The sequence below is a fragment of the Protobothrops mucrosquamatus genome, unplaced genomic scaffold, assembly GCF_001527695.2.
Source record: "Protobothrops mucrosquamatus isolate PMUCROS unplaced genomic scaffold, P.Mucros_1.0 scaffold4893, whole genome shotgun sequence".
In the NCBI taxonomy this organism is placed as follows: Eukaryota; Metazoa; Chordata; class Lepidosauria; order Squamata; family Viperidae; genus Protobothrops; species Protobothrops mucrosquamatus.
The window spans coordinates 21,127-39,015 of record NW_015390780.1 but is presented as its reverse complement, the minus strand read 5'-3'; the positions used below and the strand labels follow the sequence as shown (position 1 = coordinate 39,015).

General features: G+C 38.3%; 1 protein-coding gene across 1 annotated transcript in view; it reads left to right on the top strand.

Annotated features, from left to right (window-relative positions):
* The first annotated feature begins 5,072 nt into the window (after window positions 1-5,072).
* Window positions 5,073-17,889, top strand: part of LOC107299418 (sciellin) — a 15,546-nt gene continuing 2,729 nt past the window's right edge. Inside the window, exons 1-4 of the mRNA XM_015828780.1 lie at window positions 5,073-5,201; window positions 11,688-11,757; window positions 15,286-15,403; window positions 16,145-16,207. Of these exons, the coding sequence (XP_015684266.1) occupies window positions 11,715-11,757; window positions 15,286-15,403; window positions 16,145-16,207 (224 nt within the window). The 5' untranslated portion in view covers window positions 5,073-5,201; window positions 11,688-11,714. The remainder of the gene's footprint in view (window positions 5,202-11,687; window positions 11,758-15,285; window positions 15,404-16,144; window positions 16,208-17,889) is intronic.

Below are 17,889 nucleotides of genomic sequence, written 5' to 3'. Positions count from 1 at the left end.
CTGACAGTGAGAACAATTAACCAGTGGAACAACCTGCCTCCAGAAGCGGTGAATGCTCCAACACTGGAAGTTTTTAAGAAGAGACTGGACAGCCATTTGTCCGAAATGGTATAGGGTTTCCTGCCTGAGCAGGGGGTTGGACTAGATGACCTTCAAGGTCCCTTCCAACTTTACTATTATTATTATTATTATTATAATGTTCTATCCCCTTCTCTCCTTCTGGTTGACTCAAAGAAGCGTCTCCTCTTCTCTGTCTTTCTCTGTCCCCTTCTCTTTCCCCGCTGTCTTTTTCTCTCTCTCCCTTTCCTGCCAAAACCTCCTCCTTTTATATCCTCTCCTCTCTCCCCCCTTCCTCCTTTTCTCTTCAGTGTAGCTGCAGCAGCTGACTCCTTTCCCCAAGGATGCGTGTTTCTCCGTCTTTCTTACTCCGTCCTCTTCTCTTTCCACATCATGTTTTTTCTCTCCCTTTCCCTCCAAAACCTCCTTTTATATCCTCTCTTTTCTCCCCCACTCCTCCTTTTCTCTTCGGTGTAGCTACAACTGACTTCTTTCCCCATGGCTGCGAGCTGCTTCTGGAAGCGCCAATCAGCTGGAGCCCCATGCAGATTCTGGGTGCTCAGCAGAGCCCCAGCAACACCGCAGTTCCAGCTGACTCCCCCACAGGCCTGTGCAGCATAGCCGCCACTTCAGCTCATCCCCCCACTACATTTTTACTCTTTTTTTACTCTTTTTTTTACACTGCTTTTGAACCTGTCGTATGCGTACCACCTGCTAGGTGCTGAAGTATCTCACCAGTGGTATGCATACCACGGGTTGAAAAGCACTGAATTAAATTACCAACCATTGATTTATTCACTGATATACTAAATACCATAAAAATTTAAATTTAATTTAATCTACATTCTGCATCAGAATTCAAATCTCAACAAATATTTCTTTATAGGTAATTATTTCTTTGATCACATTTATATTGCCTTTCTACTAAGAAGCTACTCAGGTAGGTCAAAACAATTTTTAAATTAAAAAAGTAACCACTGCATTATTAAAAATGCAATTATGTCACAGTATTACAAGAACAGTAAATTACTAAAAATAACTTGCTTACAGCAGATGACAGCAACCAGCTAACGCAGCTGATTCCTCAAGGATTGTCCTGGATGGTTCTGAGAGAGACATCCCCAGGCTGTAGGAGGCACAAGCAAGCCACTTCCTTTTTGCTAGCCCCCAAAGTACATTTTATGGTAATAGCCACCAAAAAATCATATTCAGTTTAAAGGAATCTTTAAAATAATTTATAACATGAAGATAAATAAAAAGTTTTGTCTTTATACTTTTGCTAAAACCAGAGGAACCATCCAAGTTCTGAAGGATGGGCATCTCAGTTTGAGAATATCATGGGAGAAAACCCTTTGCCACGTGCCCACCATGAGGATCCTCAAAGGGGATAGAAATATCCCTGGAGGGTTCAATGGTGCCGTGGTGGCGCAATGGTTAGAATACAATATTTGCAGGCTAACTCACTGCTCACTCCAGGAGTTGACCGGCTCAAGGTTGGCTCAGCCTTCCATCAGTGGTGGGATTCAACCAGTTCGCACCACTTTGGCAGAACTGGTAGCTAATTCTTTTGTTGCCCAGGCCCAGAATGGACTTCCGGAAGTGGCATCCACACAGAGAACTGGTTGTTCACATATTTGAATCCCACCACTGTCTTCCATCCTTCCAAGGTCGTTAAAATGAGGACTCAGATTGTTAGGGGAAATATGGTGACTCTGTAAACTGCTTAGAGATGGCTGTAAAGCACTGTGAAGAGGTAAATAAGTCTAAGTACTATTGCTAATAGCATCAAAATGGCAGGCTCAAGCAAGATGATAGAAATCCTGCTGCTTTTAACATGTTTGTGGTGCATTTAATCTGCTTTAAAAAGCGATGATTCAAACATTCTTGCTGCCACTCACCACAGCATTTGAAATTGTTAGTTGCCTTAATGTTTTGACACAGAAGTTGACAGCTCAGGCGTTATGCATTCAACTCATCTTTATCTTCTCGTGTGAATTTTGTTGAAATTTGTGGGAAAGAAATGTATTGCCAAAAGCCTTTTCTACAGTCAACTGAAAGCTCTTTTGGCATCTAAACTATCTGTTTGTTAATTGATGGCCTCTTTTTCCTGTTTCTTAAGGTGCCGCACCTTTTCCTTTCCAGTGCTTGGCAAGTACAATCCTCGCCGTGGTCACCATGTGAAGGAATAGCAGCCCAATTGGTTTGTCTATAATATTTGAAAGAAAAGCTTCAGGTTTCATTAATATTTGTATCTTAAGTATTTTTTGCCTTATCATTATTATGTGTATCCAATATGTTTTCACATACTTACAAGACGACCACATATGATAAAATGTATCTGGATTTTGGTTGCATTTCCAACACTTATTAGAAGACCCTCTATACCAGTGGTGGTGAACCTATGGCACGCGTGCCAGAGGCGGTACTCAGGGCCCTCTCTATGGTCACGCATACCGTCGCCCCAGCCTCGCCTCCCTCCACGGCCCCCTCCTCACCAGCAGGCCCCCTGGAGGAGAGTCGCCCCCAGGCATGGCCTGTGCGGAGCAGCACAGCCAAGGACATGGCAGTCGGGCAACGGGGACAAGACTCCGCCCTCGCAACTAGGCTGCGAGCGGAGGGCGTGGCCGCCATGGTGCTGCTGGGCCACCTGGGCAATCTGCAGCGGGCCATGGAGGCGGTGGGTGGCCCTGCAGGTGGGGGGGCGGGCTGGGGGTGGGGCGGGCAGAGCGGGTGGGGGTAGTTTTTGGGCACTTGGTCTCTAAAAGTTTCGCCATCACTGCTCTATACAGTTAGTCCTCAACTTACAACAGTTCATTTTAGTGACCATTCGAAGTTACAACGGCACTGAAAAAAAATGACTTATGACCATTTTTCACATTTATGACCATTGCAGCATCCCCATTGTCACAAGATCAAAATTCAGACAGTGAGCAAGTGACTCACATTTATGAACGTTGTAGTGTCTCACGGTCATGTGATCACTTTTTGCAACCTTCTGACATGCACAGTCAATGGGAAAGCCAGGTTCACTTAGCAACCATGTTACTAATTTAATAACTGTATTGATTCACTTAACAACTTTGGTAAGAAAGGTCGTAAAATGGGGCAAAACTCACTTAACAAATGTCTCAGCTGAATTGTGACAGTGAGTCGAGGACTATCTGTACATTTTTGCTAGTCTGTCTAGAGTCAAATATTAATGATACATCATTTTGTAAAAATTTTCTTTTAAGTTATAATTCAATGTGAATTTTGATCCATTTGTCCATACATTCTCCCATTTATCTAGCGTTATGTTGTATCCAACATTTTTTGCCCATTTTACCATGCAATCTTTGACACATTCGTATTCCAGATTCATCTTGAGTAACATTTTAAATACTTTAACAATCAAGTAGTTATCTTCAGAACATAAACTGACATCCAATTCAGATTTAACTCCTGTGAAAAGAATTTTTTTTATCAAGTTTAAATCTTTCAAAAATTCTGTAATAATTAAACCATTCACAGATAAATCCTTCACTTACTAATTGTTCTCTTGTCCTTTATCTTGAATGTTGCCAGATAGGCTTGTTATTAAACTTGTCATTATGCCAGTGAGGAAGATAGCCTCCTGAATGGCTAGGAAGGGAAAGACCCTGCCCCTGACTGCTCCCCCCACGGGCCATTTTTTCCTCCTTCCTTGCGTACACAACAAAGCAACCGCTGTGTCCCCCGCCTCTCCATGCCAGAGGCCACCCACTCCTCAGCGTGTAGATTGGCTGCTCGGATGCGCATCTAAATGTCCCATGCAGCCAATTGGCCATTGAAAATTATCCCTCTGTGAAATGCCCAGGATGAAGGGGTGGGGTTAGAGCGCTGGCAGACCAGTGGCAGGAGAGGAGTGCTGGTTGAGAGTCAGCCAAGTAAGAGTGCCTGTGTTGGGTCAGCCACCGTGGGGGCCCGAGATGAAGTGGGCACATTAAGGCAGCCATGTTCAATTGTCTCATTCCAGAGCTGATGTGATGGCAGGGTACTATATGGTTTGCATTTCAGCTTCTGTGTGGGAAAGAAGAATCAATAGTTTGGGGGAGATAAAAATGCCCTTCATACCGAAGTGAAGTTTGGAGTAATTTATTCCATGCTGCCCTCTGAAAAGCAAAAGGATGTGGGTCCCATAGGCAATGTGACTGGAGAAATGGACCCTGCACTGGAACACCTACCTGAAGGAAAGGTCGAGGGAGGATTGAGTCCCAGAACAAGATCAAAGAGGGCAGATGGCACTGAAGTACTGCAAAAGCTTAGTTGGGGCTCATCTTAGAAAAGAGAGAAAGGTTAGGGATTAATAAATAGGTAATTTATTGGTATAAACCCTAAATTATTTTGTTTATATATCATTAGTACATAAACAGGCTTTCCCATGTTCTGTTTTTTTTGGGGAAATTTCTTTTGACAGCAATTTAAATATTACAGCCAATATGCAACATTAGATTTGTATCTAATATTTGTTGTTGTTGTTAGTTGCAAAGTCGTGTCCGACCCATCGCGACCCCATGGACAACGTTCCTCCAGACCTTCCTGTCCTCTACCATCTTCTGGAGTCCATTTAAGCTCACTCCTACTGCTTCAGTGACTCCATCCAGCCACCTCATTCTCTGTCGTCCCCTTCTTCTATTGCCCTCAATCTTTCCCAGCATTAGGCTCTTCTCCAGTGAGTCCTTTCTTCTCATTAGGTGGCTAAAGTACTTGAGTTTCAACTTCAGGATCTGTAATTCCCCCCCGAAAAGCCTGTTTTGTTTTCAAAATGTTGTTGATATATGTATGCACATACATTTTATATTATACATAGATATACCATCTATGTATAATATAAATATAATAATATAATATGTAGAATTCCATCACGCAGATACGCACATCCTATTTTTGAAATGAGGCAAGTATCAGGGTAAAACAACAATACATAACTTTAAGTTACTATAGTGTATTTAAACTGTAAAACAGGTGCCCTCCCTTTTCCCCTCCTCCCAGAGTGACTCATCTCTGCTGGAGAAGTCACAAAGCTGTGAAGACGGTCGGGTGCAGCCAATACTACTTTTTTGTAAGTGGAACTGCACAACAGTATTTCTGGGGAATCTGGATTTTGATACTAGGTGCATAAAGAGGTAAGCAGATATTTATAGATTGGCATGAGATTTTTCAAAAGTGTTCAGTTTGAGATATTTAGAGGGGCAGGGCAATTCACCTTATGATCTTTCCTTCTCCCTATTTGGTTTTGATTTACCACATCAGAAGCTCAGACAGGATGCCCAAATGCAATGCCTTCAAAATCTCTGGAAACCTAAGTCATTTTGCACTGCGATCCTTTGTACTTTGTTTCTGCTTATCAGAAGAATTGCTTAGAAGAAGGGTTTTTTAAACCTAAAATCTCACCAATGAGAGATGACCATGGCAGTAAAATTGTACGCAAGTTATATCCTCTCTATAGCATAATAGTACAACTAGCCTACTATCTTGTCTTTCCCTGGGAAAGTATTAGATGTTGAAAAAGTAAGAGTTTAGTGACAAGAGAATGATTTAAAGGAAGTATTAACTATTTATTCTGCTTTATTTTGCAAGAGCATAATATGTTATTTAGGAAAATAGTTATTTTTTTCAATATAATTAATTATGTTTGAGGTTGTAAAAAAGTTCATTTTTTTAAAAAAAAAGAACAATTAAGGTGTTAACAGAAAACTGACACATCTTAAAATTGTACAGAGAAACTAGCTGATTCCATAGCTACTTACTATTTTAATTCTTTCAAGACTGAATCTTCATCTCCACCCAAATCCTGAAAAACCTGTTCCTGCAGCTTGCTTTATACTGAATAGACAAGGGATTTTCATTTTACAGTTTTGCATTCAGACAGCAAACCTTTTCTTTTGCATATGTAATCTTGCTTTATGATTGGAGTTACATTGGTTACCAACTTGGAGAATGTAATTTGTTAAGTGTAAACTGAGATATACACCAGTTAATAATGTATATTGTGGATGTTATAAGACGGACAAGCAGATAATAATACTGAAAACTGATTCTGGCTAATGTTCAATAGAGATTTTTAAATCTTGCAAAATTTATATTGCCTTAAATGCAGTTTTAGATTTCTCCATGTATAGTCTCTCCATATGAGTGAACATTGTGGTTTGCAGCCCTTGCTATCAAGACAGTTAGAAATTGTCTGGACTCTTATTGTCCATTGTGTTTTATGGCTGATTGGTGCTTTGAAATATAGAACATAATAGGACAGGTTGTTACCTAAGATATAGCCTAAAATGAGACCAGCATAAGGATAAGAAATAAATGTTTATAGGTTAAAAAGTGATCATTGGAGATAGCTTATTATCTTCACTTACCTTGGTTTTATGTATGTCTATTGTGTGGAAGTTTTAACACAAGGTACAAAAGCTATGACTTCAAAACTCCTACATGGTCTAAAAATCTTGCTTTTGACAACTGCATTTTGGTTCTTTTTGATTACCAAAATGAGCATCTGCATGTTTTATAATATTGTATAATATCAAAGTTACATAATATAATGGTTTATTAATATAATCACAACTTTGTTGTATATTTTCAAATTTAAATTTTATATTTTAAGATATTGGATGAGGACTGAAATGCAGAGTGATTTACTTTTACCTCAAGTGACTGGTAGTTTATGATCAGTTTGTCATTATTACAATACTGGAAAAGGGCTCATGAGGCTCTTTTAAGACTTACAGGTGTCCTGGAGGGGATTACTGCGTCATCTGCGTAGAGCAACAGGGTAATTTTTGAGAGGTGATGATTTGGGTTTTTTAAACCATTTTACCAGGTCATTAATGTAAAAATTGAAGAACAGGACATGTCAGGCCTACCCCAGCTAGGTTCCTAGGAAAGAAAGACCCTTGACTCCATTTGATTTAAGTGATAGCTTCTTTTACTAAGGATTAGTGGCTGCAGCAAAAGCAAGACTAGAACTGAGTATTCCCGCACAAACATTACAAGTTTTCCCCTTACATGACCCTCCCCCAATCTTGACCAGATCATCAGTGACCAATAGCATCCCGGTGCTATATTTTGGGAACTGCTTTGAGGTCAGGCGCATCTTGAAATGGCTTCACTTTCTTTCCCAGGCCAGGCATCCAAATTGCTTTGCCTCCCCCCCTCCATTTATGGCAGGATGTCAACAAGCTTAGCAAAGCATAGTGGAGATGGCAGAGCTGACAGGAGAAATGATAAAACATACATTGCTGAACTGAGAAAAAATTCTCAAAGTTTGTAGCCTAGGGAAAGAAAAATAATAATTAAAAAGATCCCCCAGGTTTTAAAACACAACTTTTAATTATCAAGCCAAGTGTGTCATTTTAGCTTTATTAGTAAACTTTAGAATACATTTAGTGACAATAGTTATAATTGACTCAGCTGAGGGAGTACTTGTGAGTCATAGATAGGAATGCTATCCACACAATCCTTCTGTCATCCTCAATGTGAAAATATTTCTTTTTCTAACTTCTCTTCCAAGTCATTTATAAATAAGTTGAACTTTATAGGGCTTGGAATAAGGGCCTGCAGTATGCATTCAACACTTCCATTCTGCTTGACAAGGAGTCACTGACATGCATTCATTAGGTACAATTCTTAAACCATCCCTGTATCTACAGTATTTAATAGCAGTCCAGTCCAGTTCACATTTTATCATTTCTCTACTAAAACCCAACCATGACTGCTTAGTAATGTGTTCCAGAGTTTGTTTGGTTTTGACATTAAACAGCCCTGTAGTTACCTGGCTAGTCTTTTTCCCCCTTTTTGAGTTTCAGAACTACCCATGCGCAACTCAAATAATTATTAGGCAAACTTGGACAATACTGAAAGTTTGCTTAGCCCTATATTCTCTGGCTTATTTTAATTACTGATGATTTAAATGTCAAGGTGAATCAAAACTATACAGTATTGCAAAACACATTCATTTCATTTATATTTCTCGATGTTGAATATGATCCAAGAGTCTCAATAGATAAATAATTGTAATGTTGTTGGCTGATACTTCACATAATTGCCAGATAGTCAAGATTTTTACATCCTATAGCAGGGATGTCAAACTGCCGGGCCACAGGCCGGATGCATCATCTGGAAGCCGCGCCTATCCCATTGCCGGCAATGGCAAAACCGGCCCGATACGTTGCGCGACATCACGTGACGTCGCGAGTTTGACATGTCTGTCCTATAGGATTGTTCAAGGTGTCTACTCTGACCAATACAGATTTTGGTCTGATCATAAACCTTCAAGTTTTACGTTCTGGTTTCCATAGTGAACAAAAAAGCTTCAGTATAATGCTATACACACAATGAGGGCTCCACAAGATGTTGAAGGTGTATGTAAAGTAATTTGGAGTCTTGCAAGACTGTGTTATAAGAGGGGAAGTTAGATCTGTGTAACCATCCAAAATTGTTTAATTGAAGTGTGGCTGTCAAAAAAGGGTTACAGGTAGTCCTCAACTTATAACACTTCATTTAGCGACTGTGCAAAGTTACAACGGCACTGAAAAATGTGACTGATGACTGTTTTTCATGGTTACGACCTTTGCAGCATGTGATCATGTGATCAAAATGCAGATACTAGGCAACTGGTTCATATTTATGACCTTTGCTGTGTCCCAGGATCATGTGATCACCTTTTGCGACCTTCTGTCAAGTAAAGTCAATGGGGAAACCAGATTCACTTAACAACCAGGTTATAAACTTATCAACTGCAGTGATTCACTTAGCAACTGTGGCAAGAAAATGGGGCAAAACTCATTTAACAAATGTCTCACTTAACAACAGAAATGTTGGGCTCAGTTGTGGTTGTAAGTCAAGGGGTACCGGTATTTGGCATATTCAATAACGAGAAAGCAAACTTCGCAAGTATTCCGAAGGACTGCTGAATGGAACCATGAATTCCTCTGAAGAAACTCCTTCACTAGACTTTTTCAGATATAGACTGGATAGTCTACTCTAGTTGGTAGTTAATACTGGAGGGTGTTGGACTTGATGACTCTTAGTTTCCTTTTTCTATGACTCTATGAACTCATATTTTTAAAGTAGCAATTATACTCAATCAGCTGTTGCCAAGTGTGCAGAGCTGTTTCTCTTTTTTAAAAAATGACAGATTGCTTCCTTTGTTGAAAGATCCACATGCAGGGCTATTGCAACTGACTTGCTGTATCCAAATTAATGCACAAGACTCCAGTTTTCCTGCCTTACATTTATTTATTTATTTATTAGATTTTTATCCCACCTTTAATACTCCTTCTTCCTCCTATTTTCACCACCACAACACCCCTGCGAGGGATTAGGTTGAGAAAGAATGGCTGGCCCAAAGTCATCAAGACAGTTTTTATGCCTAAAGTGAGACTAGAAATCACAGTCTCCTAGTTTCTAGGCCAGCACCTTCTTCTTTTGAACTTGTCTGTGGGTCAGTTCAAGACAGGCTTGTAATATCTATCATGGAGGCTAAACAGTTAGTGCCTCTGTCTTCCTTCATTAACATAACTAGTTGCATGTCTGACTAGACCAGGGGTAGGCAACCTTGGTTCTTTTATGACTCGTGGACTTCAACGCCCAGAATTCCTGAGCCAGCCATGCTGAGGGGAAAGGGAGAGGTTTCCAAGCTGAGCCATGCTGGCTCAGGAATTCTGGGAGTTGAAGTCCACGAGTCATAAAAGAGCCAAGGTTGCCTACCCCTGGACTAGACTATAGCACTTATGGCTCCTGTATTTTTAAAAAAATATATAATAGATAAAATATATAAAATAAAATATAATTGATGTTTTCCTGACAATTAAAGCTCAGGGTGGCTTTAGGGAAGAGAGATTTGGTTCTTAGCATTGTCTGGTATTATAGTGTTTGGCTAAGAATTGGACTTGCCATTCAAAATCTCAAGTATCTGCAGTGAAGTAGGAATTGAGGGGCTCTTTCCTCTTCCTGTCACCTTGCCACCATCTCCAAGTGTTAGGCCCTCTCCTTCTTTTTCTTCTCATACTATAGATGAAGTCCAGACACCGCAAGCTCAATTAGAGCAGTAACAGTTTAGTTAGTATCATTCCCCAAAAACCAATTTTTCATTTATATTTTCAAGTAACTGTTGTTAACGACATGTGGAAATCCAGAGCAGTTAGTTATTTACTTACTAAACAGAGATTGATTACTCAAGATTACTCATTTTCTGCACAGCCTTTTTGACATAATGCTTTGATTTGATGACTTTTAATTGCCTTCCTCTTTTCCTCCTCCCTCTACATATATAATAACTTTTACATCCTTTGCATTCCTTCCTTCTATCTCATTTCCGAATATTATTCCTGTAGTTTATTAATTATCATAGCCTAGTAATATTTTTCTGTGCAAACAGGATATGCTTATAAAAACTAAAAAAAAAGTTCACGTGGATTTTTTTTTTTTTAAAAAATCTGAGATCATAACAAAAGTAATAAATAGCCAAATACACCCGTAATCTTTTATTTGCAGTTTGGCACTGAGTTCAGAGTGATTTGCATTATTTGTTGATCTCAGACAAAGTGGTGTTTTCCAAAATTTTCTTACATTAAACTGTATAAGTCTTGAGCAATTGCACTGAGCTAGAGATAAAGCTTACAAGTCCCATGTTCTTCTATAAAGCTACGTGAATGAACTGTTTTGTAATAAGATATAAATGGAAAGGACAAATATGTTTATTTATTCTATGATCAGGGAGCTAAGTTCTAAGTTTTATATAAGCACGTTTGAAGTCAGCACAGCAACACCAAGTCCAGCTAGTGAAAATGGGAAGGAAAGGGTGTTTCTCAACAGAATCCAAATGAAAGTGGCATAAGTAGAAATTTGGGAGGAAAGCCAGCAAGTGCACTCAGCTCCATTTGCGCAAGTGGTGTGTACACGCACCTGCTGCTCACTTAAATGGAGCACGCATGCCCACCCACTGCTTGTGTAAGGATGCATGTGCGTGCGTGCACGCTTGCCAGCTGTTTCCATGGCCTGGTTGCAAATCCCTTACAACCCACTAGTGGGCTGTGGCCCACAGGTTGGGAACCCTTGGGATAGGTGACAGGATGCAACCTTGTAGAGTGCCTTTTTCAATTCTGAACCATATTCTGTTCTTACAGTGGCTGCCTGGTCATAGTAAAACGACTGAATGAGCTAGATGAGGTGTAGTGACATTACTTCCATAGTAATAGTCTTAATAAGAATAGATGCTTGCAAATTTTTAGCTTTTCATTTTTGAGTGGACACTTCTAAAATTTTAGGCATGTTTCAGGCCTTGGCTCACTATTACAATATAAAGGTAGTCCTCAACTAAATGACTACAGTTGGGACCAGAAATCCATATGTAAGTCATTTTGGCTATGCTCTTTCCAGGCTCAGAGATAAAATGCCAATGACCACTGGCTGCAAGAGCTGCATTAAGGGAAATTATTGGATTCATATCTTGTTTAAATGTAACTAGTTGGCCACTATAGGAATAGAAGCCAGTTTGTGTTTCATCTGATCCAGCAAAGTTCTTGTATGTGGGTAGTGCAGGAAAAGGCTGCATTTTGAGGCCATTTTCTGTTTTTTGATCATTTAATTTTTGTGTTTTTACTTTATTTTAGGACAAACTGGATATACCCCTGAATAAAATGACAACATTCACTGTAGGAAAATCATCGCATAACAAAAATGGTAATATAATTCCTCTTTCAGTTTTGTTTCAATTGCACTGATTGATAACAAAAAGAAAATATGAATACCTTGCAATGATATGCAAGAGTGTGCATGTGTGTGTGTGTGTGTGTGTGCGTGCACGTGCATGTGCATAGGGCAGATTGATGCTTTCCTGTATTAAGAATAAAATATGCAGTTTTATTGCAACTGCATTGATTAAACTTCCTTCACCACTTTTAAGCTATAAAGGTTATTTTAGCAACAGTGTTAAACACTGTGATTAACTAGCAGCTTGATTTTAAGCTTTGCTTGTATTGGTGCAAACAAGAGAGTGTTCAAGCCTAAATATGTTAACTAGGGAGGAAGCCTGATTACAAATTGTTAATGTTGATAGTTAATTGTTAATAATAATATTGATAATTAATTAATAATAATGTTAATAACAACTGGAGCCCCACTTGAATACCATTGGCACTGACAAATTCAACCTTATTCTGTTGTTTTTCTGTGTTACAAAAGGCAGCTTTAACAAACATCCACATCTGCCCTTGGGAAGGATTCAATAGGTGGACAAAAATGCCAAATCCAGGATGACTCTGCAATGAATCAAAACCAATATGGTCTACAAAAAAGACCAAATGAGGAATAGAAAAGTTGGCAGTAGAGGAAGCCAGCATAGCTATTGAATTGTTTTCATTCTGAAACCAGGCACCCTCTCCTCTTCCTCAGGAAGAACAAAGTTTTCTAACTAATGAAGAATTGAAATAAAAAATACTGAGTATCTAGAACAGCAGAAAAACAACACAATAAGGTTGTCTGCATTGAAGCTTGTTCCAAAGAAATAGCTAACACAAGCATTAAAAGATGCAAATACTATAATATGGAATATAAGTACCACCTCACTGCAAGATACAAACCAACTAATGTACAGTAAGTAGTTGCAGTTCTAATTGAATACCTGGGATGCAAAATCAACAAAGGAGAAAAAAAAGCCAAACAATGCATCACCAAAGTGGAAGATCAGGTTGAAAAATAAGATCAGCAAGCTGAGATCAGATGCAAGCAAGCTAGATGAAAGAAAAGAAGCTGAAGAACAAGAAGACCAAAGAACACCTGATCAAAAATGTCACTTAGAAACAAGGTAGATCAAGGAAGCACTGGAAATAATGAAGCAGCAAATAACAGCTATAGTCAAGAAGATCAGCAGATACGAAGTTTGAATTGCAAATTATAGGCAGAATGTCCAATTTCAATCCAATCAGTGAATCACTCAACACTTGACAAGGAAGAAACAGTGCAGTTCTGGGCACAGATATGGGATAACCTAAAGAAATACAAAAAGGATGTAGCTTGGATATGAATAAACAAGAAACTGAAATGAAAAAACTTGTAATAACAGCAGATATAGTGGAGAAAAAAGCAAGGAAGATCAAGAATTGGTTAGCTCCAGGTAAAGATGAATTACTTGGATTTGGGTTGAAACATCTGACTGGTCTACACTGACTTATTGCCAAGCAGTTTAACAACATGTTACAAGGAGGTGAAATTGAAGACTGGCTAACATCTAGCAAAACCTACCTGATAATAAAAGATTGAACAAAAGGGGCAGCACCAGGCAATGACAGGCCAATTAACTGCTACTTTCAACTTGGTAACTGTTATGGTAGCTGATGTAGTCCAGCAGAATCTAGTTGAAAAAAGCTCTTTCCATCTAAGCATAAAGAAAACTGCCTAAACAGCAGAGGAACAAAAAATCAACTCCTAATTGACAAGATGATTTTGGAAAACTGCAAGAAAAGGAAAACCAACTTGAATGTAGCAAGGGTTGATTACAAGAGGCATTTGACTTTCTGCCACACAATTGGGTAATCAAATGGCTAGAAATAACAGGCGACAGTAGAAACATCAGAAATGGCCCAATGGAAGACACAGCTGCTGTCAATGGTAATAGATCGGGAGAAGTTAATATTAAGAGAGGAATCTTTCAAGGAGACTCACTATCACCACCACGGTTTGTCATTGCACTGATTCCTATCAACAATACAGGCCATGGCTATCAAATATCAAAAACATTTGCCAGGCTACCCCACCTCCTTTATATGGATGATCTGACACTCTAAGAAAACACCCTCTGAAATAGATACTGTCCATATTTATAGCCAAAATATTGAATGTATTTTGGATTGGAGAAATATGCCATCCTCACTCACTATTAAAGGGAAAAAATAACAAAAACCGAAAAAATTAAGATGCCCTATAGAAATAACATCAGGAGTCTGGATGACTATCACTACAAATACCTGGGCATTCTTCAAGCTGACAGCATCAGGCACCAATAGTAATAGGAGCCTTGAGTGCAATTGCAAAACCTCTGGAGCACTGGTTGAACACTGAACATTGACAAACTCAGTATTGGTCATGCAAAAGGAAACTTTACTTGGAACAGCTTACAGTACCTTTAACATTATCTAACAACATCTGCCTTTCCTTAGGAAGGACTTAATCGAGGGACAAAAATACCAAATCTAGTCTAAACATCTGACTGATTTTGTGACCAACCATAGTCTTAATAATCTTAATTGTTAATAGGTGTTAATTGATACAGTAATTGCCAGAAGCATGAGTCTAAATTACAAGAAAATTGCTTCTTTAAAGAAAAGTTCAGTAATTATGTGTTCTTTACAACAGCAGAAGTGTATATAGCTGTCCGTATGATGGAAAAATGTACCTTAGATACATTTCAAATAATGTATCTGGCTGTATTTTTGCACAAACTAATTTGGAACTTTGTTCTGTCAAATCAGTCACTTTTCAGAGTGAGATAGGTGGCATTTAAATTTAATAATACATAACTTCAGAATGGTTTACTTTTAAATAGACATGCTGAAATGTTTCAGTTTGTAAGAGTTTGAGAAGAAAAACAATGAAGAAACAAATATATTGAAAATGAGTACTGGGCTGACCTTTTCTAGATTTGGAAGCTAAGCAGCCAAGTTAAGCAAATATTTTAAGTTAGTAGTTGGATGGGTAGCTAACCAGTGCTGTAGGCTAGACCGGGGAGCTGAAAACCATTATGGAAGAAAGCACAAGTTATGGACAGATTTGGCATTCTATTCAGACTTGGGTTCAGATGTAGCCACATGTCATTTGGAAACTTAACAAAGATGGTTAAGCCCTCCATCCCAAGCTCCCTTCTATATCCACCCATTCTCTCCCCATCACACAACTGATATTTTCCCCACCAGCTGTGGAGTCCGGTGGAGTCGGAACAAAACCAGAAGAATTCACAAATGCTGTCCTTAACATGTAAAAACAATAAACTTTAAAACTATATATAAAAAAACCTGTACCACTTGCCAACGTCATTCCTGAGACAGAATTGAGCTTGGCAGTTGAGGCATCAAATCTTGTTGGCACACTTTTCTGCCAACTCAGAAATTGGAGTAATGACTCCTGGGACATCTAAACTCTGTGGTGTTCCAAAAAAGATTTAATTACTTTGTACTACAGTATGTACTGTCTAATATACTACCAACGTATTTACAGATGCTAAGAATGCTTCCCTTGCAATGAAGAGCAGACAGCAAGTTATTAATGAGGTCAACAAGCGAAGAACCCTTTTACAAGACAATAGCTGGATAAAAAAAAGGCCTGAGGAGGAAGGGTAAGAAAAGAATCCATTGACTTTTTGGCAATATAGTCAGGCCTTGCAACTTTTTCTAGAATTCTTATGTAAAATCCACGCATCATCTCCTTACTGCCAGATTTGACAGAGTGGGTAGAAACAATTGGGGAAAGATGATCCCATAAGTAATGTAATTTGGTAATAGAGAAAGGCTCTGAAAGGCTAAAGTCCACTTTAAAATAACTAAAGCATATTGCATTAGTCAGATTTGAAAGTATCATTAACACTTACAGCTTTAAAAAATCCAGTTCCCTAAACTATTGTTATGGTGTATAATCCACTTTACAGGTAGACTTATGATCATTCAATTAGCAACCATTTAAAGTTATGACTGCGCTGAGTGACTTACAACCAATTCTTACACTTAGAACTGTCACATCGTCCCCATGATCAGTCACATGATTGTGATTCAGGCATTGGCATCCAGCAATGTATTTTTGTCCCGAGGCCACATGATTGTCATTTGCAACCATTCCACCCAGCTTCCAATAAGCAAAATCAATGGGAAAACCAGCAGGAAAGATAAAAAAAAAAATCACGATCCCGTGATGTCTCAGTTAACAATCATGGTAAACATGGTCATAAAATCAGGTGCAGTCACATGATACCTCACTTAACAACCACACCGGTGAACAATGAATTTTCCAGGCCAATTGTGATTGAAGTCAAGGACTGCCTGTGCTATATTTAAGGGTGATATCTAATTTTTGTTTATTGCAGCACCAATGAAAACTATGGCAAAGTGGTTCTTAATCAGTATAAATCACAAGAAAGCTTGCACAGGTAGAGTATCATTTTAATGTATATATTCTTTCCTATGCACATTTCATCTGCAATGTTGCAATTCATTGTTCTGTTAATAATTTGTAAGAAGAATCCAATGTATTAATTGAGCAAAGTCAGGCCTTTGGTTTAATTCAGATACTGGCATTTTCTGTTACTTGATTGTACTGCAGTAATTTCTTCATTGTTTAAAATAATTATGAAGTCTGACATACGCATTAATTCATGATGTGGGAGATTTTGATAGTCAAAATCTATAAGTAGTTTAATTAATAATAATCGCACTATATAATTTTTAAAATGAAGTTCAACCAATCTTTTTAGAGGATTTTTCAAGAGGAAAGAATTTACATTGAATTTGCAATAAAAGTGGGATCCCTTTTTATTATGAGTTTTGTAGAATAGGAAAACATAGTACACCCTGCCTCTTCAACAGTTTATTCATTAAACTGAGATATTGCTGGTGTTAATTTAATTAAATATGTTATGGCTGCCATTCCTAGGCTGCAAACATTTGGATGACCCATAGAAGACAGATCAGGAAACACAAATTCCTTGTTTCCATTTCTGGCCATTCAGAAATTAACTTTTTCAGCTCAGATATGGTAACTAAAATAGAAAGTGATTCTATCTTAGTTTTGTTTTCACATACAACATATAATCAAATTGTGGAAAGAAGTTATTTTATTTATTTTAAGGATGAAAGTATCAGTTATATGGTTTAAACATGCTTGGGATAAACACATGTCCATCATGCAACAAAAATAAAAAACCAAAAGATAAAATAAAATTAATAAAATATAAAAATAATAATTAAAAATAATAAATTTATTAAAAAGAAAACAAAAACCAAATAAACTCAAAGGGCAGACTCAATGGATTACTAAATCTTCTTCTGCTATCACGTCTCTATTTTCTATGTTTCTAGTTTTGTATAATTGGATTCAGGCAATTCCTGTCATTTGTGATAGAGACAGTCTGTAAAAATGTTGCAAATAACAAATCTGAAATCTCAGCTGGGAATTCGTTACTATGACTTGGATTCAACATAAATTAATTAAAATTTATATAATTTAGACATAAATAACAAAAGCATACACTTTTCTCATTTATAGAATACTTAATGCATACTTATAGCATACTTAATATGAGCCAGCAGTGTGCTGCAGCTGCCAAAAAGGCCAACACAGTGCTAGGCTGCATTAACAGAGGGATAGAATCAAGATCACGTGAAGTATTAATACCACTTTACAATGCCTTGGTAAGGCCACGCTTGGAATACTGTATCCAGTTTTGGTCACCACGATGTAAAAAAGATGTTGAGACTCTAGAAAGAGTACAGAGAAGAGCAACAAAGATGATTAGGGGACTGGAGGCTAAAGCATATAAGGAAAGGGTGCTGGAATTGGGTAGGTCTAGTTTAATGAAGAGAAGGCCGAGGGGGGACATGATAGCAGTGTTCCAATATCTCAGGGGTTGCCATAAAGAAGAGGGAGTCAAGCTATTCTCCAAAGCGCCTGAAGGCAGGACAAGAAGCAACGGATGGAAACTAATCAAGGAGAGAAGCAACCTGGAACTAAGGAGAAACTTCCTGACAGTTAGAACAATTAACCAGTGGAACAACCTGCCTCCAGAAGCGGTGAATGCTCCAACACTGGAAGTTTTTAAGAAGAGACTGGACA